Source organism: Photinus pyralis, unplaced genomic scaffold, assembly GCF_008802855.1.
Source record: "Photinus pyralis isolate 1611_PpyrPB1 unplaced genomic scaffold, Ppyr1.3 Ppyr1.4_LG3b, whole genome shotgun sequence".
NCBI classification, from domain to species: Eukaryota; Metazoa; Arthropoda; class Insecta; order Coleoptera; family Lampyridae; genus Photinus; species Photinus pyralis.
This window is the reverse complement of record NW_022170510.1, coordinates 22,926,500-22,951,182: the sequence shown is the minus strand read 5'-3', so window position 1 is coordinate 22,951,182 and position 24,683 is coordinate 22,926,500. Positions and strand designations below refer to the sequence as shown.

At 37.5% G+C, this 24,683-nt stretch overlaps 2 protein-coding genes across 3 annotated transcripts in view; one reads left to right on the top strand and one right to left on the bottom strand.

The window, feature by feature from the left end:
- Positions 1-471: 471 nt before the first annotated feature.
- Positions 472-24,683, top strand: part of LOC116167191 — a 164,149-nt gene continuing 139,937 nt past the window's right edge. The window contains exons 1-2 of one of the 2 annotated variants that reach the window (XM_031482455.1): positions 472-515; positions 11,897-11,955. In XM_031482455.1, the coding sequence (XP_031338315.1) occupies positions 11,914-11,955 (42 nt within the window). In that variant the 5' untranslated portion in view covers positions 472-515; positions 11,897-11,913. Of the gene's footprint in view, positions 516-9,330; positions 9,401-11,896; positions 11,956-24,683 lie in introns of those variants that run through there. The other variant, XM_031482456.1, reaches the window with a different exon arrangement.
- LOC116167204 lies at positions 11,084-11,918 on the bottom strand. Its single transcript, XM_031482472.1, has 4 exons — positions 11,842-11,918; positions 11,575-11,784; positions 11,320-11,521; positions 11,084-11,270 (listed from the first exon to the last, which is right to left on the bottom strand). Exons 1-4 carry the CDS (start codon positions 11,884-11,886, stop codon positions 11,161-11,163), a joined length of 567 nt encoding a protein of 188 aa, XP_031338332.1. The 5' UTR covers positions 11,887-11,918; the 3' UTR covers positions 11,084-11,160.

Sequence of the window (24,683 nt, the reverse complement as noted above, 5' to 3'; positions counted from 1 at the left end):
CAAACATCCAAAATTTTGAAAAATCTTGAATAACTTGCAAACCTTTGATGCTGTGTATAGGTAAATGTGGTATCAAACGACGTAGATTGTCATGTAGATTCCAAAAATACAATAAAATATAGGATGTTGTACTTAAAATATGAACGTTGCTATTTACAACCGCTAAAACCGGAAGTGAAACGATCATGATAATATTTTCATTCGATAGACCATGAAAAACTATGTTGGTATACAAATTTTCAAATTTAAATTTGTTCATGCAAGAGTAACTATTTTTTTTTCTCTCTATAATTCAAAAATTCAAAATGAATTTTATTTTGATATATCAAAACGATTCGGTTATGGGTAATGGTACCAAAATCCGTGACGTATATCCGTGTGCGTGCGGTGCGCAAGAACGAACCTACCATGTTTGAACAATAGAAGATACATACAAGACAGACGACATATCGTGCGCGTAGAGTTACAATTGTGACAATACTGGGGCCCCATTTACAACATCGTCAAACCTTAAGGTAGGTGCCACACCCAATTATAATTGACATCGTTTATTTGTTCATTTGTTATAAATTTTCTATATGTTGGGCAACAGACATTTTTTACAGCCCATTAACAATTATTCTTGTTGCGCTAACATTTTGGTCCTTCGAACGCAGGATTGTTTGATTTTTTTTTGGAAGAAGAAAGTAATTTGTTTCGATTTGTACACGTATCTAACCATCTTGAATAGTAATTTCGTTTAAATTTCGTATAAGTACATTTTTACATGCATCAATTCTTAACCTTATCATTAGGTGCGCGCTTATCGTGAGATTGTAGTCTTTGTTGGGCAGTGCCGGCTATTTGAAAATTGTTTATCTCTACATCCCATCCTATCCTTATTTATTACGTAAATTTATAAATTAATTTGTACTTTGGCAATATGGCAATGGCAGCAGACAACTTAAAAAGACTTGAGGCGAAGAGGTCCCTTTACGCTTCTAGAATTACAGAAGCTTATCGTTCAGGCACATCAGCTCGAACGGATCTATTAGAACGTTCTCAGTTTAAGGCTAGATTCAAAGGTTTGGAACGTGCGTTTGAAAAATTCGGTGAAATTCACAATAATATTATAATGTTACTCAAAGAAGATGAGGAATTTGAAGGGCAGGATATCGTTCGTAGGGAGATTGATACTTTTTATTATAAGACTAAAGCGCTTTATAACGATATGTTCCAGGCTTCTGTTTCGGTTGAAAATGCGCCTCCTCCAGTTGTAAGAAATGAGTCGAATATTAAATTACCCAAAATCTCTATCGCGGTCTTTGACGGAAATTTGAAAAATTGGCCTACCTTTTACGATTTATTAAAAAAATTAATTCACGAAAACACCTCTTTAGCCAATATTGAAAAATTTCAATACTTGTTGTCTTTTGTTGATAAAGCGCCCTTGAATTTATTAAAAGGTGTTCCATTAACTGAAGATAATTATTCTATAGCGTTTGATAGTTTGGTTAAGCGTTATCAAAATAAACGATTATTGGCTAGCAACGCCTTAAATGAAATGAGCAGCATAACTTTAAAAAATCCTTCTGCAAAAGAATTTAGGGCACTTCTAGACACATTTAGTGAATCGGTGTCGTCATTAAAGGTTTTAGGTTTTGCAGTAGAGCATTGGGATTTCCTTTTATTTAATAATCTTTTACAAAAATTGGACGTAGCTACGCGTACAGATTTTGAAGTGGAGTACGGAGCGAAAGAAATGCCTACCTTTCAAAACTTGAGCGATTTTCTGGAAAATAAATGTAAAGCGTTAGAATCTGTACAGCATTTACCCTTAGCGAGTACTTTGAAAGTAATGCATAAAAGTAACAATTATTCGTCTTCCTCCTTTGTAAACACTTTATCAACAAACGCCTGCTTAATGTGTAAGGGTGACCATTATATACCCCAATGTCCGTCTTTTCTCGCCAAGTAAACTGCAGATAGATTTTCTTTTGTAAAAAATAATCGCTTATGTGTAAATTGTTTACGCCCTTCTCATCAAGTCAAAACGTGCACTTCGCGTTATCGGTGTCGAACGTGTCAACGTCGTCATCATTCTCTTCTTCACGTTACAAGAACCGCAACTGATTCAAGTGTGGAAGCAGTTGACTCCTCGTTTTCAGAACTTCCAGCTGCTACTCCGTCTGGTGTATCGACCAGTAGTGCTACCACTACTTTAACCAGCACTTTGGGACTTGAAACTGTTGTTCTATTAGCAACCGCTATCGTAGATATTTTTGACGCTAAGGGCAATAGTCATGCTATTAGAGTATTGTTGGATTCTGCTAATCAGGCAAATTTTATTAACGAAAAATGTGCTCATCGTCTTTGTTTAACTAAACGATCCTTAACTACTGCGATTTTTGGATTAAATCAGATGCACTCTATTTCTGCCAAGGGTGTCGCGGCATGTGCTATCCAACCCCATAAGGCTACTGGACCTATTTTTTCGTTTGACGCGATCGTTATTTCAAAATTATGTCAGGATTTACCGACTTTTAACATCAATGCTCAAAATTGGAAACACTTAGATAATTTGGAATTGGCAGATGGTAATTTCCACGCTGATAAATCAATTGATTTGCTCATCGGAGCAGAAGTTTTTGCTCACGTTCTTAAAGAAGGCCGGATAATTGGCAAACAGGGCGAACCCACGGCTTTGAATACCGTTTTCGGGTGGGTTTTGCTGGGGAAAATTCATAGTTCTCGTGAGACCACTAAAAGGGTAGAAACTTATTGCACTTATATTAATGAAGCCACTCTACCTGAGACTTTACATAAATTCTGGGAAGTAGGTGAGATTTCCTCTAAATTACCCTATTCTTCCGAGGACGCACAGTGCGAACTAATTTATCGGGAAACCGTGTCTCGTACTCGCGAGAAGGCCGGTTTATGGTTACTCTTCCGTTCAAAAATTCTGAACCTGATTTAAGAAATACCTTCCCTTTGGCTCATCGAAGATTTTTACTTTTGGAAACTCGTTTACTTAAAAATCTTGACTTGTATAACGCTTACTCTTCATTTATGCGAGATTACCTTAAAAATGGTTACATGTCGGTAGTGGATCTAACCAAGAGTTCGTCATCTTTGTGTTATTATCTCCCCCACCATGGAGTATTAAAATCAGAAAACACAACAACAAAATTACGCGTTGTTTGTGATGCGTCTGCAAAAGGCCCAAAGGGACTATCCTTAAACGATAGGTACATTACTAACCGGACCTAAGTTACAAAAGGATATTAGTGCACTTTTGTTGACCTTTCGTTACCATCCTATAGTATTTACCGCAGATATTAAGCAAATGTATCTACAGATTCTCGTAACGCCTCAACATAGAGACTATCAACGAATCTTGTGGCGTTTTTCACCTAATGACCCTATATCGGTATATCATTTAAACACGGTGTCTTTCGGAATATCATCGTCACCTTACCTTGCAATAAGAACTCTAAACGAATTGGCAGAGAGAGAAACGGAAACTTATCCCTTGGCATCCAACATAATTAAGAATCACATTTATATTGACGATATTCTCACAGGCAGCACTTCGCTTGCTGACGCCCTTGAAGTTCAAAAACAATTAATTGCTCTTCTCAAATGTGGTGGATTTGAATTGCGAAAATGGGCTAGCAATAACCAAACTTTACTTTCTGAAATTCCTGAGGATTATAGACAGCCGTCAGTTTCGTTTGACAAAGAAGAACCTAGTTTTATTAAAGTGTTGGGTCTTCATTGGAATCCTGATAAAGATTCCTTTTCGTATAAATGCGAACTAAATGATAAACCCTGCACGAAACGGAACATACTATCCGACATTGCCAGAATATTTGACCCGCTGGGGTTTTTAAGTCCTATTACGCTTCTAGCAAAAAATTTAATGCAACGTCTTTGGGAGTCTAAAACCAACTGGGATGAAGTTCCAGCCAATAGCATTGTCAAAGTTTGGAGGCAGCTAAAACAAGAAATGCAATTAGTATCAAATCTTAATATTCCTCGATGTATTATTCCCAGAAACGCTAGCAGATACGATCTTCATGGATTTTGTGACGCCTCTACTGTCGGATACGCTGCTGTCGTTTTCTTAAGAACAGAATCCATGCATAACACAATTGATACTTATCTCATTGGTGCCAAATCTAAAGTCGCTCCCTTAAAAACGCCCTCGATTCCACGCTTAGAATTATGTGGAGCCGTACTGTTGGCGAATCTAATTACATTCATTACATCCACATACTCTCAGTACATAACCTTTGATACAATTACAGCATGGTCAGATTCGCAAGTGGTGTTAGCTTGGCTCTCGTCGTCCCCACATAAATCGAAAACGTTTGTGGCCAATAGAGTTAACCACATTCAAGATATTTTTTCTATTTCGGTGTCACAATGATGATTTTGTACAACTGTTTTCGGCCGAAAACAGTTGTACAAAGACAGTGATTATAGTCGTTTTTTTTGGTAACTAATCTCTTAAGTTGGCAGTTACTAGTTAGTACAAGTAGGTACTTCGTTGGGTACTTCCAAGATTGGTATATTACAGGTTGCCTCGTAACTGTAATAATGGGGATCAAGTCGCCTGCTAGTGACGTCACTGGTAGCCACTCAAATTTCGTTATCTTGTCATTACCGCTTATGTGACAGACGCGTAAGGTTATAAATATTGAACCTCCTGTAATACATGTGCATTCAGAACCTAGAAATATTATTGACAGGGTCGTGGAGTTCTTTGACAAACAGAAAGCTGCCAGTAGGTGGGCATTTCCTTTGGAAAGGGCTACAGAGCTAGCTGCTGCTGTGACGGTAAATCAATAAAACTCATAACTAAATTAGGTAATGTTAATTTCAATTATTGATGGAATGTAGCGACATTTTCGATTGGCGGTCACGATATTTACGGAGAATGAAAGATGATGATGCTTTAGGGAAAAATAAGACACCGGTCAAATGAACCTACATCTTATTTAATGCTTGCGGGCCGGCAGAAGATGAACGTGTTTAAAACTGACCGAAGCAGGAAGATCATATGGTGTCGTTGATACCGCCTATCTCATCTACAAATTGAAGACAAGTGTAGAGATAGAGACGATATAAACTACGTTAAGAGAATTAGAAGAAAAATGTGACTACGCGATTGATTCTTAGATGAAGCTGTTTATCTTTCACGGTAAACACTGGTACATCAGACGAAGATTGACTGTATTATATAACGATTTTTAATTACTAAATTTTAAAATATAAAACTGAATATTTGTGTTTCACTAGTTAAACGATTCAAACATAATGAAAGAACTGTAAACAATAGGTACGCATCAAATTTTCCAGCTGTATGGCTGCATGTATTTATTATTTCGTTTAAATCGTGGGATACCAGTGACGTATTTGCGCCTCGATTGCTATTGGTCGATAGTTACGAGGCAACCTGTAATATACCAACCTTGGGGTACTTCCATGTTTGAACTTCAAAATGTCAGTCTTACTACGCTGCCAACTTAAAACTTAACGGCATAAAAAGTGTTCCCAACATAAAACATGTTAGTTCTAATGTTCCCTATAGTTTCTGATGATGATTTTAGCGCATTTTTGCAAAAAAATTTTTTTGTAAAAAGTAGCTTTTAATCTCACTTTGGCTGGCTGGCTGGCTGCTGGCTGGCTGGCTGGCTGGCTGGCTGGCTGGCAGCAAATGTGGGCGCGTAGAAGAACTCTTGTAGAAAGGCAACGGGTGTACGTGTATCTACAGGGCCGTGAAATTTGTCAACCTTAGGGACATGGCTACATGATGTGGTGTTGGCGACATCTGGGCGTCATCCTCGAGCGTAGTATACTAACGTGAAGGTTTTTCAGTTTTTTCCTATCTTCTACTACAGTTTTGGTCCGATTCTTTTGAAATTGGTGTCGTCGAAAAGATGTTGTAAACGCGCACAACTCCTGCGTGGCGGAATTTTGTTTTTTGTCATAGGGGCGAAATTAACGACCTTTTGCGAGGCGCGCGCGCGCGTCTTCGAGAAGTAGTCAACTTCGGGCGCCTTTTACCTTCCGTTGCGAACTCACGCGGTTTAACGTTTCGTAAATCTCGAATCGCTGTCTCTCTTTCTCGTGTCGCCCATAGAAGCGAATTGCGAGTGAACGGGACGTCGGAAGTGGGTACCGTAAAAGAGAATGTGTAGCCCGCGACACGATCTTCCTGATGGTGGAGTCAAATCTTCAAACACGAATTGCGGGTAAACGGGACGTCGAAAGGGGGTACCGTCAAAGGAAATGTGGTAGCCCCCGACACGATCTTCCTGATGGTGGAGTCAAATCTTCAAACGCGAATTGCGGGTGAACGGGACGTCGGAAGTGGGTACCGTCAAAGGGAATGTGGTAGCCCCCGACACGATCTTCCTGATGGTGGAGTCAAATCTTCAAACGCGAATTGCGGGTGAACGGGACGTCGGAAGGGGTACCGTCAAAGGGAATGTGGTAGCCCCGACACGATCTCACTGATGGTGGAGTCAAATCTTCAATCGCGAATTGCGGGTGAACGGGACGTCGGAAGGGGGTACCGTCAAAGGAAATGTGGTAGCCCCCGACACGATCTTCCTGATGGTGGAGTCAAATCTTCAAACGCGAATTGCGGGTGAACGGGACGTCGGAAGGAGTACCGTCAAAGGAAATGTGGTAGCCCCCGACACGTGCGCTGAAGTCCCTTCGATCTCAAACGAGGATGGTGAGTCAAAATCTTCAAACGGCGAATTGCGGTGTGAACGGGACGTCGGAAGTGGGTACCGTAAAAGGAATGTGGTAGCCCGCGACACGATCTCACTGATGGTGGAGTCAAATCTTCAATCGCGAATTGCGGGTGAACGGGACGTCGGAAGGGGGTACCGTCAAAGGAAATGTGGTAGCCCCCGACACGATCTTCCTGATGGTGGAGTCAAATCTTCAAACGCGAATTGCGGGTGAACCGAACGTCGGAAGTGGGTACCGTCAAAGGGAATGTGGTAGCCCCCGACACGATCTTCCTGATGGTGGAGTCAAATCTTTAAAAGCGAATTGCGGGTGCACGAGGAAAGTGGGAAGCGGTTAGTGAATGTAGTAGCCTTCGACAAGATCTGTTATTGATGGTTGAATCGAAAGTGGCTAATAGAATACTGATCTGCCACACAAAAATGCGCTGAAGTCCCTTCGATCTCAAACGAGGACTTTGATAATTTTTTTAATTAAATTAAAGCACCGAAATAGAAAAAATAGTATGAAAAACGCGTGTTACAATGCCACTCGTGCCACAAGATAGTCGTATTACAATAGGTCGCATTGTAACACTTGTCTTTCAATATACTATTACCATCTTCTATTTGGAAGTATATTCCTTCTGAGAGCAATCCCGCCGATTGCGCTTCACGGGGTATAATGCCACAACGATTGATAAATCATCACATGTGGTGGAATGGCCTCCCCTTTCTGAGTATTCCGCGTGACGAGTGGCACTTCGATATTGATAAATGCTCTCATGCGGAAACGGAACTGGAGGTTCAACAGGAAGAAAAATATTTAGTTCACTCCAGTGCGGTAATTACCAATATGGTAGATCGCTTGTTAGAGCGTTTCTCATCTCTTACTTACATCCAACGAATCTTGGGATACACTTCTCGCTTTATACATAATTGTCGTCATCCTACTGACAAACATTCAGGATCTCTTACTTCTAAAGAATTGCGCGCGTCTTTAATGTACTTGGTAAAACATGTCCAAAACCACAACTTCGGCAATTTACTTGAGAAAATTCAGAAAAATCAACTATTGCCAAAACCATTCCGTAGGCTTGCGCTTTTTCTGGACCGAGATGGTTTCCTGAGGGTGGGCGGCCGAATTCAAAATTCTAATTTGCCATTTTCAGCAAAACATCCTTTATTATTACCCCGGTCCCATCGCCTAACCATTTTAATTATTGAAGTGAATCACCGCAAATATTTACACCCTGGATCAAAAACATTGCATTATTTATTACTACAACAGTATTGGATTTTATCCGCACGTAGGGCAATCCAGGAAACTCTAGCAAAATGTGTGCAATGTTTCAAAGTTAAACCTAAGGCTTACACCCCTTTTATGGGTGACTTCCGTTTCATAGAATTTCCTCCCTTAAAGCATTTTCTCATGTCTCCCTTGATTATTGCGGTCCCTTTTTTATTACAATGTGTCGGAGACGCGGTTTGAAGGCAAACAAAGCTTACGTTTGTGTTTTTGTGTGTAATGCCACCAAGGCGGTGCATTTAGAAGTCGTTTCGGACTTATCGGCGGAAGCCTTTATAGTGGCTTTTAGAAGATTCGTAGCGCGTCGCGGTTGCGCCTCTCATGTTTATAGCGATAATGCTACCAACTTTGTTGGAGCGCATAATATATTTATCGAAAATGCACGTTTAGCCGCTCAGGAATTAGAAATTCAGTGGCATTTTAGTCCCCCTTCAGGGACCCATTTTAATGGGCTCGCCGAAGCAGGTGTTAAATCGATTAAAACCCATCTACTTAGAGTAGTTGGAGAACAGCGACTCAGTTTAGAAGAGTTTTCTACATTGCTGTGCCAAATCGAATCGCTACTTAATTCCCGACCGATCTGCTCCCATAGCACCGATCCTAATCATGTTTCATCATTAACCCCTGGTCATTTTTTAACGATAGATCCATTAAATTCATTACCGGACCCTGACATATCTCATTTAAAATTAAACACCTTAAACCGCTGGCAATTTCTACAACGGCTACATGCTGAATTTTGGAAACGGTGGCATGTGGAATATTTGAATACTTTACAGCAGCGTTCAAAATGGTTAGATTCGGGTAACCCGATTGAGCTCAATACTTTAGTTCTTATTAAAGATGATTGCAAACCACCTTTACAATGGTCTTTAGGACGCGTTATTGCTCTTCACCCTGGTGAAGATGGCCATGTTAGGGTGGTTACCGTAAAAACGGCAAAGGGTACTTTGCGTAGACCCATCGGTAAACTTTGCCCTTTACCAATTAATTAATTGATTAAAAGTTTTTTTTTTGTTTTTTTTTGTGATTTGCTTTAAGTAGTAATTTCTTGTTATTTTCAAAATTATTTAGTTAAACACTCTTCGTGTTGGTGGGCGGAATGTTCATGCAAGAATAACTATTTTTTTTTCTCTCTATAATTCAAAAAATCAAAATGAATTTTATTTTGATATATCAAAACGATTCGGTTATGGGTAATGGTACCAAAATACGTGACGTATATCCGTGTGCGTGTGGTGCGCAAGAACGAACCTACCATGTTTGAACAATAGAAGATACATACAAGACAGACGACATATCGTGCGCGTAGAGTTACAATTGTGACAAGACTGGGGCCCCATTTACAACATCGTCAAACCTTAAGGTAGGTGCCACACCCAATTATAATTGACATCGTTTATTTGTTCATTTGTTATAAATTTTCTACATGTTGGGCAACAGACATTTTTTACAGCCCATTAACAATGTTGCGCTAACAAAATTATTAATGGAAGTCAAAATACCTTTAGTTTGCGCGGAACAGCCTGTATATATGTAAACATGTTAAACAGTGCGGTTAAAAATTCCAATACTGATTGTACTCCAGAAGCGAATGCATCAAGCTTTCTTTCCGCGTACTTCCACCATGACGTAATTTTTCTTATCCAAGAAAAAATCGTCCTGAGGGACCCCCACCATTTCTCAGGACCTGGAAGATAAGATTCTTGTCGCCGGGATAACAGTCCTCCATAGCGGGTGCGGAATCCTGTTAACAGATAAAGGCGTTTCATCTGGATTGAATATCACACGTTTTCCCTCTTGGTTTATTTTGGTATATCTTGGTTATAAGGTCCACAGGGGAAGCACTACGATTCCTCGTCCGTACATAAAATTACAGAAAACGGAGGACACGCATACAAGAAGAAAGTACGCGCCACGAGATAAATTTCGAGAATTTTTTTGTTAACTCTACTTGTAAAAAGATAAATCTCTGCGGGCCCAAATTTAGCTGTTATTTTTTGAAAATTTGGAATTGATAACTAAATTCTGTGTTTTAATTGGGCGCCTACAACCGTACCAGTATATAGGGAAAAAAGCAAGTGAATTTTTGAATTTTAAATGCTTCGACTACGGCGTAAATAATAAAAGTCGCATCAACCAAAATTGGTATTTAATGAAATCAATAATTGCATAAATCCCACCTCGACAATAACTTTAACTCTCTAACTAAAATAATGGTTAGAATAGGAGAGAGTTCCTACACAACTTAATAAATGCATAAATTTTACGTATAAATCTATAATCTATTCATATACCCGTTCGAACTTAAAATGTAGCTAAAAATGAAATTCGTGCAAATAAACTAAGGAAAACAGGTTTTGAATATATTTCCACAATATACATACACACATAACATAAATTCGCAACTTCCGCAAAACTAAGATTTATTACTTCTTTCCGCAGTTTGTGGGATGGTCTTTGCAATAGAGATTCGCGGGTGTGGAATCCTGCGATGATTGCTATACTTATGTGCGACGGCTACTACGGTGTCCTCAGTGGTTTTGGAGTGGAACCTCCTCTTTGATGGATTTGTCAGATAATTAAAGGGGGTCGGTGACGTATTTTTCTCCGGTACAGGTAATATACGGCACTGGCAATCTCACACTGGAATAGCGCAAATGGCACTTACTAACTGTCAACTGATTACAGGTTGCTTACCGCCACGCTACCGCAACACATTTTTTATAAAGGGTGTTTGGTTTTCTTTATATGACATTAAACTACATTTTTTCATACGGACCACACGATATACGAGTATTGTGGAATTTTGAAAAGAGCATAAAATTTTCTTCTTCTATATTGACAAAAACCTTCCTTGATGCGGGATACCTTTTCGTTCTCAAAGTTACCTTATCACATAACCTCTTCATCCGCATGACTCTTCATTCAATACTGAAACCATTTTATAAATTTTAATTAATTTGTAGTGCTTAAATGTACCCAAGGACTGTTCCAGTTGAGTTTCGTCTCACCCACGGTTTTCAAATACAAAAAAATACATGATTTAGAAGTAAGTATATTTATTTACAATAAGTATATATCACAATAATATTCTAAAGAAATGCTCCATTGTCACAGCGTTTTTTAAGATTTCTGAGCCCAAGCGTGATTTACATCTTTCTCTAGCCGTGTGTATGCGTTGATTAGCTCGGTGTATAATTTCTCAGCGATGGTCATTACATTCTCCTGAACATCTGAAAACGAAATTTTACACTCACGTTACAAACGCTTTGTTTAACTTACCCTTTAGGTTAACTTTTACCGCTTCCTGAACTTGGGAGGCTTCCGCAAGAACATTTTGAGCTTCAGCCGAAATAGTGTCCACAATACCAGTTGCTTTCTCGGGAACGGTGTGGCTTATTTTCTTAAGTACGGAAACAACTTGCAATAGTCTGGCTGAAATCTCCTTCAGACCATCATCGACAGTTCCTTGATGCCTTTTCGTCTTAAAACGAAATTCAGTTTATATTTTAAATGCAGCTAAACAGAGATACTTACATATGTTTTAATGGACTTTGTAATATCTTCAACGGCTCCAGCAAACTGCTTTGACGCGTCAATTAAAAGTTTGGAGACATCTTTAGAACTTGGAACAACTTTCATAATTGAACTATGCAAATCTTTACCCATTGCACTTAGTTCCTGTAAAATGTCATCAGATTCTGCATGTATCGGTTTATCTGCCAATTTAGGGGCAGCCAAAACCACCTACAGGATCAACCAATTAAATATGTATACGTACTATTAAGAATTGTCTATACTTACATGTAAAACTACAGCCAACACTAAAGCGACTCTAAAGCTATCCATCTTGTTGCAGGTAAGCGAGAGCAGGAAATGGTGTTGATTATTCAAACGAGCGCGTTTATAAAGCAATTGGTAAGTAGCAATTGATCAAAGGTTATAGTCTCATTAATTACTTTAATCACATCATTTACATATCATCGCCAAATATTGCACTAAATTGCATTCCAAATCTTGTCTGATTCAGACATTTTCCAGTTAATGAATCTTATTATCTTAATGAGAGTTAGAGTTTCTAATTTTAATTACAATGCAAATTGAGTGACACTAGTTGAGAGATTGTTAATAAACAATTATAATTAATATCCCACGTATTGGATTTGTGGTTCGTGCTTCGAAAGCAGGAAAACAAACCCGCTGGTAAAAAATCATCGGTTGCGGTAAAGAATCTGCTTCAATTGAAATTTTAATTAATAAGCGAGTCAATAATCCACATTTTTATCTCAATTTACGGAGCCACATTCCGCAATTAATGTATAGAGTTTGATGTAAGGGTAGCTTCGAAAATCGAAAGCATGACATTAAAATTCGTAATTTATTCTTAATCAAATAATAATAATTTCTCAGTTCTTTCAGTAGGCCCAGTCTCAATAATTACAATTATTTGGAAATGCAGACATTTAGTAACATAACACCTTAGCCAAAGGCTGAAATACTTCCTTGTGTAAAATACTACTTTTAAATGCAATAATTTGTTTGTAATTTTCCATTTTGAAAGCCAGTTGCTCTTCTCATGTTGTCTTTGACTGAATCTATTCCTTTGTCCATTCTCCCTTTGATTTCTCTTCAAACATGACAATAAATTTGCATGTATGATTGAAGTGTATGAATAAAGAAAAAGCTGATCAGATTTTCCCACAATGACATAGTTTTGAGAGTTACTAAATGAGTAAAAGCGTTGACTGATTATCCAATGGTAAAAGCTAAAATTGGCGATTCGAATACGTTTAGCAATTGTATTTAGTCGCTTCTTATGTTGCAGATGCGTTATAAACCATTTCCAATTTTTATAAGTTTTGACGGAAGAGATGGATTTTAGATGAGGTGCAAATTTAATGTAGAAACACAACTCTGAACCATGCATATACCTACCAAAAAGCACGTAATACAATACATTTCATACAGTAAATATGCAGAATTTGCATGATATATAGGCAGTTGTTTTACGTGTGATTGGCTATTTGAGAAAACTGATCGTTAAAAGCGCCAATGTCAAATACCGAGTGCTTCACATCTTATGAGTAACCGTTATACAGGAAGTTGCATTTTTGTTTTAATAGAGTTCAATTTTAGTGGGATTTTAGGTCATGATGTCACATGAAATTGATTATTTTTTTCAAAAAGTATATGTCCAGTAAAAATTGAAGATCGCAGTGTTACCAAAGGGCCTGCCAAAGGGTAACTATTCTTTGGTGTTACTAAACATGAAATGTACTAACATACGCCATTGAATAAAAAATTAATTTTTTATTACGCCGAACGGTCAAAGATTAAACTATTCTTGTGTTAAAAGGAATCACTTTATCAATTTTCAAAATGTCGATCAAAGGTAACTTGATTGTTTTAAATGGAATTACCAAGTTTTTTAATTCCATCAAATGTAGGATTTGATTACCATTGTAACGGTGTAAGCATGCATGTCGGTATTGCCCTTTTATATCTTATTTTGTAATTTAACAATTAATGATAATTCAGAGTGCTTTCCGATTTTCAAAGCCTCTCAGGAATTAGTGGGTGTTAAAAATTAAAAACACCAATTCAAATTATGGCCCACCCTGTATAACGGTGTTTTGTTCTGACAAGGCAAACTTAGGATTTATTTCAGATGACGATTATTGACCGCGTGCGGTAAATTAACCCACCAGAAGATCCGCTTCCGGAAATTTTTGCGCGCAGAATGTATCTCCTCAGTAGGTTCACACCCAGAATATTCGCCCATGAAAGATTTGAGCGCAGAAGACTCGACCCCCCCCCCCAAGTCTCGTTCCCGAAAGATTTGGAAAATGTGTTGTGTTCGCTAACAAAGAAAATTCGGTCTCAGGATTTTCACCATATTATGTTATACTTCCAAAAAGTAACTAACATTCATGGCACGCCACTTCTGGTAAGAACTGTTTTGATCTTAACTTACCCGGGCCCTTTGTCAAAAATAAAGGGGAATCTCAGTTTTTATTAGCACATTTTCTAGGTATTCCAAAAATTTCTGTTTTGACAACAAATTTTCGTGAGTGAATTTATGGTACCTACCTACCTAGTTAATTTGCACCTTATAGAAAATTTTTCTGGTGGCGAATTTTCCAAGAGGTGATATATTAATTATTCTGGGAACCAAAATAGTGCTGGAGGGATGGGGGTAACAATTTAGAACAGAAATTCTCTATACTGTCCACCCACTTTATTTACTATAATGTCCTAAACGACCTAAGGTGGAATTTCACTGGTTGCTTTATTATTGTGTAGGTATCTTATTGTGGGAAGTTAACGCAACAATTGGAGAACGGCTTATGCACAGCAGTTTTGTTAAAGTCAACCCTGTGAGTATGAGTATCTAAAAAGAAATCTTCTGGTGCAGACGGTATCCCTGGTCAAATATTAAAATCTATAGCAACGACTATTGTCAAACCTTTAACCCATTTCACAAACAACGACGAATTAAGGGCGATCGGCATCAGACAGGGAATTACCGACCCATATCCATCGCTTCAGTATTCTTAGAGATCTGCATATCGACACGAATATCTGATAAGTGAATACTCTGAAAAGTTCAACTTATTTTCGAAAACCCAAAATGGATTCATTAAGGGGAAATCGACTGTGTCGGCACTTTTTAAAATCATCAATGGCATTTCCGAATCTCCGGCCAAGAAATTATATAGGTACGATGGGCATTAATTTTGATATATCGAAGTCGTTCGATAGTATCGAATGGCGAACTACTGCTTTGAGAAGCTTGAAATCTATACAATTACTGGAATCGGGCGGCAACTGATACAATCGTTCTTGTCCAGAAGATTACATTTCGGGAACATTTTCTAGAGATGTACACAAGTATAGGACTTTTTCCGTTTGTTCTGGTCCCACGCAGCCCTAAAAAAGACTTGAACTGGAAAGTTGTGAAAAGGGCTTAGCTAGTATAGTAAAGACATGGGAATGTTCTGGAAAAACTTCGTAGCTATCTTAGTTCTGTCCTTTAAACTCTTTTGCTTGCTGTTTCTAGAGGGTACCTACTTTGGGAAGTGTTGCGAAATAGACATTCGAGAGATTTCACTTTCCTGAAATTTTGAAGGCTTTACATAGCGCTCTCTCGACCCCTCGCGGGCTGTGTAATACTTGAGAGAATTTGTGTCACTTTGCCAGAGTTATCTCCTTTCCATGGCGAGCCAGCGTCTAGGAGGCATTGGAAAATATTTAATTGCTTTGTAAGTTGTCTGGAAAAATTCTATATGTGTACTCCCCTCAGAAATTCCGGGTGCTTCGTTACAATAGCACACTCAAAAATATTCGAGATTTGACATATCGTTCAGAGTGTTTGCTCTAAAGCACATAGAGAATTTACAACGTAATTGAAGGGTTTCTAAGATCTACAGTTTCTAATTCACTCCTAAAACATTCTCCGTCTCTTTGTATCGGTTATTAGCTCCCTTTAGAAGCTTCCAGAGCTTTCTATACTCTCGTAGTCCTGGAGAGGATGTTTCTGAATAGACGTAAAACTCTTTAAAAACCTAGAAAGCTGTTGAACTTGTCTATGGAGTATTGGAAAATGCAGATTTCCTAGAAAGGTATTGGAGTGCACTTAGGAGTATTTACTCAAAATAGTTGTAGTTTCCATGACAGAAGCAGAGCAAACTACGTTGCCTGCCGCTTTGTCACTTTACTGGCCGCACCTGTCACTTGACCGGCCGCATTTGTGACACTACGAAATGTCTATAAGTAATGACTCATGTCATCACTGACAGATTGACATTAATCAATTCTAAGTGAAAATTGTTAAAATATGATTTCGGGTAAAATTTAATACAAAACTCGTAATGTGTCATTTTCCTGACTTTTATGTAAATAACTACTACACAACCTTATATGCACCTGTGTACTTAACCAAACTAGGTAGGTACCTACGTTACATTGTGGAATCTGTCCTTGGTTTACGAAAATCATTTATTGACCATATATTTTATTAATGCTTTCAATTACAGTACGATGCAAATTGTTGTTTCAATAACATTCCAGAAATCATGACAAATACAGCATGATATTGTCAATGTTTAATAAATATTTAAAATTTGATTAGCATCAATTTCGTAGTTATGTTTATAGTCTTGACGATTTAGAACTACTTCAAATCTAATTAAATTTTATTACAGGCTATTTAATTACCTCAAAAGCTGCAATAAGATTGGATATCCACAAAACAAATTGTTATGTGAATTTAATTAAAGTCTCTGGAAAAGGGTTCTTCTTTTTGTTGAAATTTGAAATAAATGTGTATGTATTTCATCAATAACGCGCCGTATGTTCTCGATGGTCAACCGTTTCCAGCTATTCGCATGCACCTTTTCCTTTACATAGCCCCAAAGGAAAAAGTCCAGCGGCGTTAGATTGCACGACCTTGCTGGCCAATGTTGGTCGCCAAATCAAGAAATCGCACGGCCTTGAAACTTGACGTGCGGTACCATTAATAAAGTTCAGTATGGTACACGTGCGTGCCATTTTCATCATATATTAGGTTGAGCTGTTTGTTAGCGCATTTTTTATTGAAAAAATGTGCTCTTGTTTGCGTTTTGTCCATCCGTCCGTCTGTCCGGACCCACTTCTCCCGTGTTGAACTAATTTTAGGCGAATGGTCCTAGAGTCCTAGAATGTTTTGCAATAGGTAGCCTATACCTTGAAAGTGTGCCCAGACGGCCATCAAACTCCTGAATTCATCCATCTCCCGCAATTTTTCCTCAAATTTCGACTTTATTTGGCGTAACCTGTTCTGAGGAACTTTAATGAATCATAAAAACGTGATGGGAAATTGGGATCACTATAGCCACCCTCTAAAATAAAATTGAGTAGTCCGACAAATAAATGGGAGTAATATTTATTTTTGGGATACGATCTAATAGTAAGTAATTTCGAAATCCCAGAGGAGAGATATTAAGCTATATTTGAGTGTAAAGTTAAGAGTACGCACAGGGGTGACTAGAGTGCTATTCAATTTCAATAACGGGTTATACGGCCATCTCTAAATTGTAAATGTTTCAGCCATGGTTTCAGCATATGATGCTACCAAATTTTATTGAATTCAGTCGAAGCGTTCTAGAGTAGCGTGTCGCCGAGTGTAAAGGAATTGCCTAAAACGAATATTATTGCTCAATATTCAATTGAACTGGAAAATATAATCTTGTTCTCGTCATAAAGTTACATTTTATGCCCTAGCTAGACAGTTTTGAATTGACACCGTTGCCTTTTACGTTTATAAGCTGAAATGAGCTGCAGCGCTGAATAAATTCGCCCCTTGTTTTCGGAATTAGTTTCAAGATTTGTAGGTTGGCCACATTAAGTTCACAAATACGAAATTGTAACCTGATCACATATTATATTATGTACTTACCTTTTAGCAGTGGTTCGTTATCGATTTAGGTTCAAAAGGAAAATGCGTATGTTATTTTTTCTAAAAATCTCATTTCATGTAAAACGTTTATTAACGATATTTTGCACGCTGGTGGGTTGGGGAAATTGATAAAATTGGATCAGTAAACAAGCGAGAAACCAAAAGAAAACATATGTACGAAAGGTAACGTACAAAATTAGCTTTATTATTTAGTCGTTTTGTGCGCCATTGTTACAGGCCGGCTTTGCTTCTAATTATTCAAGTATAACTTTTGTTATAACAGGGTCATCATTATTTCGTGTTAATTACAAAATTCTGCGCTTAATTGTGTTTCATTTATAAGATGTAAGTCCCATATCATAGTAAATCGCGGTTGTGCTGGTCAATCTATTAATAAAGTAATTATTAAAGATCCAATATACAATTGGCAATTCCATTCTTGTCTGGTTTGTGCATACAAGTTGCCGAGGTGACTGACACGTAAATTTTGGGGCAAGATTAGACGTTCATGAAAAATAGTTGTTAGCAGAGAATCTTGCTGACTCCTCTTAGTTCGGTCGAATTGGGGCCAGGCCATAATCACCGTTGCTACGATTACTTGAAGTCATCTCATTGTCAAATACACCCAGGAGATTTGTTACCTTTGGATCTAGTCATTTTGAAAGATTTTGTAAATTGGTAGAAGTAAATTTTGTCAGCACAGTCAATTATCAGATAAGTATAATAACTAGCCACCGATAAATCAAGTATTTAGATACTTTATGATCAATTTTATTTCTTTTGTGGGGCTTGGAAACAATATCGTGCAATGTGCATGCTTGTTAGTATGCTATGCATAGATTTATAGTATTTATCAATACTTATATCGTCCAGAGAACTTCTGTTGTTACCTGTAAATACAGAACAGTCAAGTTATATGTGTCGGGCTGGATTGTTGGTATTTGTGCGTGAGAGGCTCCTTTGGAATCTGAAGCAGTCGCCTGAATTTTTCAACAACTACGGTCCAGTTCCCGGTATATTCAGCAGCGGGATAGGAAGCGAGCTGGTCGAGCCCACATTCATTTTGTTGTCTTTAGTCAACTTCAATAATCAATGTGCTAGTAGGTTCCGCCCAACGTGGAATCAAAATCCATCCTGTCTCCACTAAGTTAGTGACAGGGTGCGCTACTGAACGCCTAGATACCGAGAGATGAGAGCCAATACATTTAGTTGTGTCTTTTATTCTGCTTCGGTGATTAGCCAAGTTGGCGTTGCAGGTGTTGATGAAGTTTATTTAACTTTACATTTAAAAAGCTTTTTAAATTCTTTAGAAAATTTCTGATTTATACAAATTTTTAATGTTATGAGAAATACAAGTGAAAATGGAGTGATTTGCATATACCATTAGATGAACAAAGAATCTTCTTTCGATTGGTGTCATTATCAACCCTCTCAATTAACATGGGGAGCAACAATCTGCAAAAACCCATTTTCTCATAATGGCTATGTTCGGTTTTGGATATTCACTCAGTATAAGCAGAGCTTCAGAAGAACCGGGTCATAAAATAATGGGCAATATTTTTCGCGGTATACAAAATGAAAATGCTTTGTATAGGTATTTACATGACACTAACACTAACGAAATTCTTCAAAAAGAGTGCAAAGATAATCCATAAATATGAATTTGTTTTGAAAATCACAGATCTCGTCACAGATACTTATTAAGCAGCTCAATTCTACAATATCCAGGCTGATGCTAGTAATGCAGCGCTAAGTACAGTGCTTTCAAGTCGAAATACTATGTAGCGCTATTGAACAAGAATTGCTGCAAATTGTTACATACCATAAACTACTTAAATTGTTTCTTTAAAAGAACTAGATACAAAATTATTAAGATGGAGAATTAGTCGTTGGTATAGGTCCATACTGATAAACATATCGAACATGTAGCAACCAAGACAACCTTTTTAGATAATAAATGAGCATGGTGGAGGATTAGAGTCTTTTCAATTTAATTCAACCCCATTTGGAGCATTTATGAATGTTGACCTAACCTACTATGCTCACCTGCCGCACTAAATCAATTCCTTAGAGAACTATTCGATTAAGATAAAAAGAGTTTTCTAAATATTTGATTCAACAACACGTTATTCGGCGAATATTCAATAGCGCTGATTTTTGAACTCGTAGAAATCGATTGGTGAAGGTTCGACATCGTTGTCTTTTTCGTTTTTGGGTTGAACGAGAAACAGACAGACAGACGAACAAAACCATCACATAAAGGGAATTTCGTTCGAAAAATTTTTTTTTTGGAAGCCACTCCCACAAAAGGGCTGAAAATTTCATTTCTACTTTAATTTATTTCTTAGCAACTATAAGAATTAGAAAGACTGGTGGCACGTCTTTGAAAAAAATTTCGCAAAATTCCTACCACGAAAGGGCGCACCCCGAAATTCTGATTTCGACGAAATTTGGTATCATGAGTATCACGAATATAAAATTAGTTTTTGAAAATTCGAAAAAAAATTCCACTGCAATTCTTGGTCGGACAACGAAAATGGAGAGAATTCCACGAAATTTTTATGTGGTCGCCCAACGTGGGGCATTGTATTGATTTTTTTTGTGTGTATCCCGAAATGAAAGGGCCACAGCAATATAGAGTGCCAATAGGAATAGGTTACAGAAACACACGATGGGTTGTGTCGTGTCACATGTGCTACATAGAAACATTTAAATAATATAGTTGAATTTCATATTGACAGTATTGAATTAATAATAGAATGCAGGGAAGGTATACTTAATGCCGTTTAATTAAGTTACGCTCAGTGCCAATACCAACAATAAAGTGATGCATATTTACAAACACACCCTTACATTTAAACATACGTCGGAATGTGGCAACCCCGATGTTACATAACTGAAGCGGCACTTTTAAGGGATCAAAGTCAGTCCAGGAAAGGGGCAGCACTCCATTAACTAACAACTACTTGCTTTTCTAAGAATTAGTAAAAAGAAAGTAGGTAGGATTTTGTATTATATCCAATAGACAGGCTTTGGCATCGAAAATTTTTTTAGTAAATTTTGAAAAATTACATTATATAATATGTTACCAAGCTAATAGACAACGAAAACGTCTGTCAATGTGCTAGCGCCCTATTATTTTTTCTCTCCAAAATTATTGATGGCAGATGTTTATTAATAAACTCTTGTTTGTTGTTATGTCAAAATTTAAACAAGTATAAATTGTGCACAACACTTGTGCAGATAAAGCGCATTTGTTTAACCGAAATAGCTTTTGTTTTGATATCACCAATGGATATATTTCTTGCAGACGTCTCAATCGCCTTTTGCGAGTATCCTCTTCCGACAATCCGTTCTTGAGGTATAAGGGAATATACCCGATCACGATGTCGAGGAGGAAGGCTATGGTTGGTAGAAATTAATTCCTTTCATCGAGACCTTTGATTAGAGTACCATGAAGGATAAAACGAGTTCCAGGACTCTAGGATCATTCCCCTAGAAATAGTTCAAAACGGTAGAAGTAGGTCCGGACGGACAGACGGACGGACAAAACGCAAATAATAGCATATTTTTTTTAATTCTTAAAAAATGCGCTAAAAATTACATAAAAAGAGAAGTAACCTGTCAACAGACGTATGATATACATTTACACGCGAGTTCTAACTAAAGAAAAGAGACAGAGACAAACATTCACTATTCATCGCAAAAAGTCTCTCGGTCTAATACGTGTACCAATTTGCGCGTAGCCTACCCTAACAGGAGGTATTGCTATTCTTCTAAAGTCGGTAGTGGCGGAGGTGAAATGAGCAAAGGCATTGAATAAGTAATATCCAATGGAAAAGGGGAGCAACATTGAAAGTCTCCGCCCAATTTTCTCGCTCGGTGGTGATACCTACGTTTATTGAAAACGGATGGATGCGCCACCCTGTATACCGATATGTAACTAAAATACTAAATTGTACTGGAACAATTATCAAATGTAATACTTTAATACTTTGTTTGTTTATGTTCCTGACAGGCTGTTTGTGACACATTTCAACCATATTACGTAAGCAACTCACATGTTTAAACTCATCATAGAAGTTGAGGGAATTACCTACCTACTTTTCATTCAACGTCATAGAGCAATAACTTGTGTTCGTTTTGTGAATTTCTAATTAGCGAAGTTTTTTAATTTGGAAAATTCGCGTAGGAGGTGTTTACAAGTTCACTATCATTATGCATAAGCTTAACCCTAGCATGTAACGTGAAACCGTGTTTTTTTTACCTTAAAAGCATTTATAATTGAGTAAAGTGCACCCCGGACGCTAATAATCACAATCGAGCATTTTACACTTTAGGAATGTGTTTTTAAGCTTCTCATTTGAATAAAATACGTGCTTTAATTTTAAAAGCACTATAATGGTAAATAACGCAGTCCCAATCAACGAGAACAATTTAGCAGGCGCTTTCCCACTAAAATAAATTAAAGATCTTGGTCAATTAGGAACGGGCAGAAAATTCTGCCAAATGTTCGAATCACTTTAGAGGGGATAAATATTTAATCGGTCAAGCATTCTCAATTAATGATAAAGTACTTCTCGATAATCGAGCCCTCGCCAGTCGTTCCAATACCACTTTTCTGCGGTTGTTGGTCGATATCCCTAATTATGACCTCACATCGCATTACAAATTTAACACTGGATGCATTAGGTAATAAATATTCGTTAATTTTGGATACATTTCACTTGTAATTTGTGGTTTATTGTCCAGAAATGTAATTAATTATCTTATATTGGAATTGATTATGAGCCTCTTATTAGAAAACGAATAGCTACTCTATTAGAAAAGAAAACCATTGACACAATATGACCGCAATTAAATATAATATAAATCTTCACATTGTGTTTGTACGCGATTTTCCATGCGTCTTCACGAGACGCCCACACTTTCATGCAAGTCAAAAGTTGCCTTGGAAGTTGAAACTCTGAATTCAAATTTCAAGTAAATCTTTAACAGTCGCCACTAAGTGGTTTCTTGTAGTTTTCAAGTTAATTTCGGTTTTGTAGCATTGTGCTGGTATTCACCTTTTCCAATCATTTCTTCTCTGCCACTGGTTCCGTTGAATTTGGGAATTGATTACTTAAATCGGTCATGATTTGTTAGGTTCTCCGTTCCCTCAATGATTGGTTGTAGAGATAGGGCACGTTCCACCGTGTTTCATGAAGCATTTGTTCGCCACGCATTCGGATTTCTTCCATTCTGGACATCATTCTCATCATTTCTACAAAAAGCGAAGAGTGGACGGCCATTGTTGGTCTCGAGGCACAAGGCGTACACTCGTCACACGCATGCGCGATACCATCATGGTCATATTTGCTTTCAACATCTCCCTTGCAATTTCCCATTTTGCTTGACGATGTTTCATTAATCGGCTCCATTACACGTTCTATATCCCACTTCTGAATGTTGTTAGCTTCCCTTTCAAGTAACTATCGGATCAGGAATTTGCCGATAAACTCGCGTATTTAATAATTATTTAATTAAAAATTGGGATTCAACTTACATTACATAGTACTCTAAGGAAAGGTCTTAACGGAAGGAATTAATTTCTACCAACCATAACCTCTTCCTAGATTCGTTATCGTGATCAGATACAAATAATTCCTTATATCTCAAGATCAGATTGTCGGAGGATGGTGCTCACAAAGGGCGATTGGGACGTCTAGAAGAAATATATCTATTGGCTATGTCACAACGTTACAAGCGAATATCTCGAAAACACTTTGTCGGAGGAAAATACCCACAACGACAAAATGAATTATCTGGGCCAGACATATCTATGTGTGAAGTCTCCCCATTATTCATCTAACAAGAAAGAAAACATCGATAAATATAGGATTCTACCACCTTATAATGCAACCGTTTACTTAGCTATTTCGATTTTTAAAAAGAAGCTCTTTATCTGCACATGAGTGCAAATTAAATTAACATACATATTGTTAAGAAAGTGAACGTTTGGACAGAATTTTTTGTTCATTAATTTAACATGTCAATCAAGTGTGTGCGGAAATAAAAGTCAAGCAGGCCGTATTTTGTTCTGTCATTGAGATACCTAGTTAAAGAGTAATTTCGTTCGAATTTTTTCAAAATGTGATAATTTTAAGTATGTAATTTCTCTGGAAATGACAGATGGTGGCAATTATTCATTTTAGAGAACTTGTCTAAACGTTTATTGAGGGAAATTTGGGGTTGTGATTTCTAAAAGTGATAGCGTGACAGTTCTCCTTATATTGACTACTAGTTACTAATGACCACCACATTATTAACCACTTTGAACAACTGCGGAGAAAGCCTACTTTACAAGTGGAAAAAAGGTTAATAATCATGCCATCAGACGCTAGTAGTGAAAAATAGTATTTTATAAGTAGTTAAAGAGATACTTTTTATGGCGAGAGTGTTTGACGGTCGATTGAAGCGAGGCCACCAAAGTACTGACTAGCCATAAGGAGTCACTTTAGCTTCATATAATATGCTATTTTTTCATCAAACGTGAGAAAATAACGACAAAATAATGGTTTTTAAATCGCGTCGCTCTTTGACATTTTATGTAGACGTTTGTGCGTTGAAATTGGCAGCGTATAATAAAGTACTTGTTGCCATTGACAGCGTTATCGTCAAACAATAGTTATTTGTTTCATTAGTACAAAAAATGTCAGTTTTCGGGACGAGGAAGATAGTTGCTGGACGACGCGTTAGCGGAGTCCAGCAACCTTCCGAGTCCCGAAAACGCATTTTTTGTACGAATATAACATAAAATTTTTTCTCCAACCCCCTTTACTTCAAATTATATTCGAATTTAGATTCAGTCGCAGTTTCACTACTAGTATAAGAACTTCTGTTTTCTTGTCCTCACGTGTGATGTCACTCTAGTTTTTAGGTTAACTTATAACCTATTCGTTCTTACTTCTTACTTCTCACCTCTCGCGACTTTGTAGGGAACAAATCTTGAGGTAGCATGTTCTGCCGTTTCTAAAATCTCTGGCGGAGTGCAATCCATGTCGCTATCAGTTTCATCATTTCTATTGTATACACAATTAATATTGTTATATTTTGTATTGAAATAAAAAACTTACCATACAGTTTTTTAATTAAAATTAATTGCAATTAACTTTTTCAAATTTTGAATTCAAAATGACAGATAATAGTGCAATGGGTCTGAAGTAGATGG

Coding starts and splice junctions, on each gene's coding strand:
- LOC116167204 (XM_031482472.1), bottom strand. CDS start 11,886: ATGGATAGCTTTAGAGTCGCTTTAGTGTTGGCTGTAGTTTTACAT. Junction 11,785..11,841: donor TGTTGGCTGTAGTTTTACAT/GTAAGTATAGAC, acceptor TTGATCCTGTAG/GTGGTTTTGGCTGCCCCTAA. Junction 11,522..11,574: donor CAAAGTCCATTAAAACATAT/GTAAGTATCTCT, acceptor TTTCGTTTTAAG/ACGAAAAGGCATCAAGGAAC.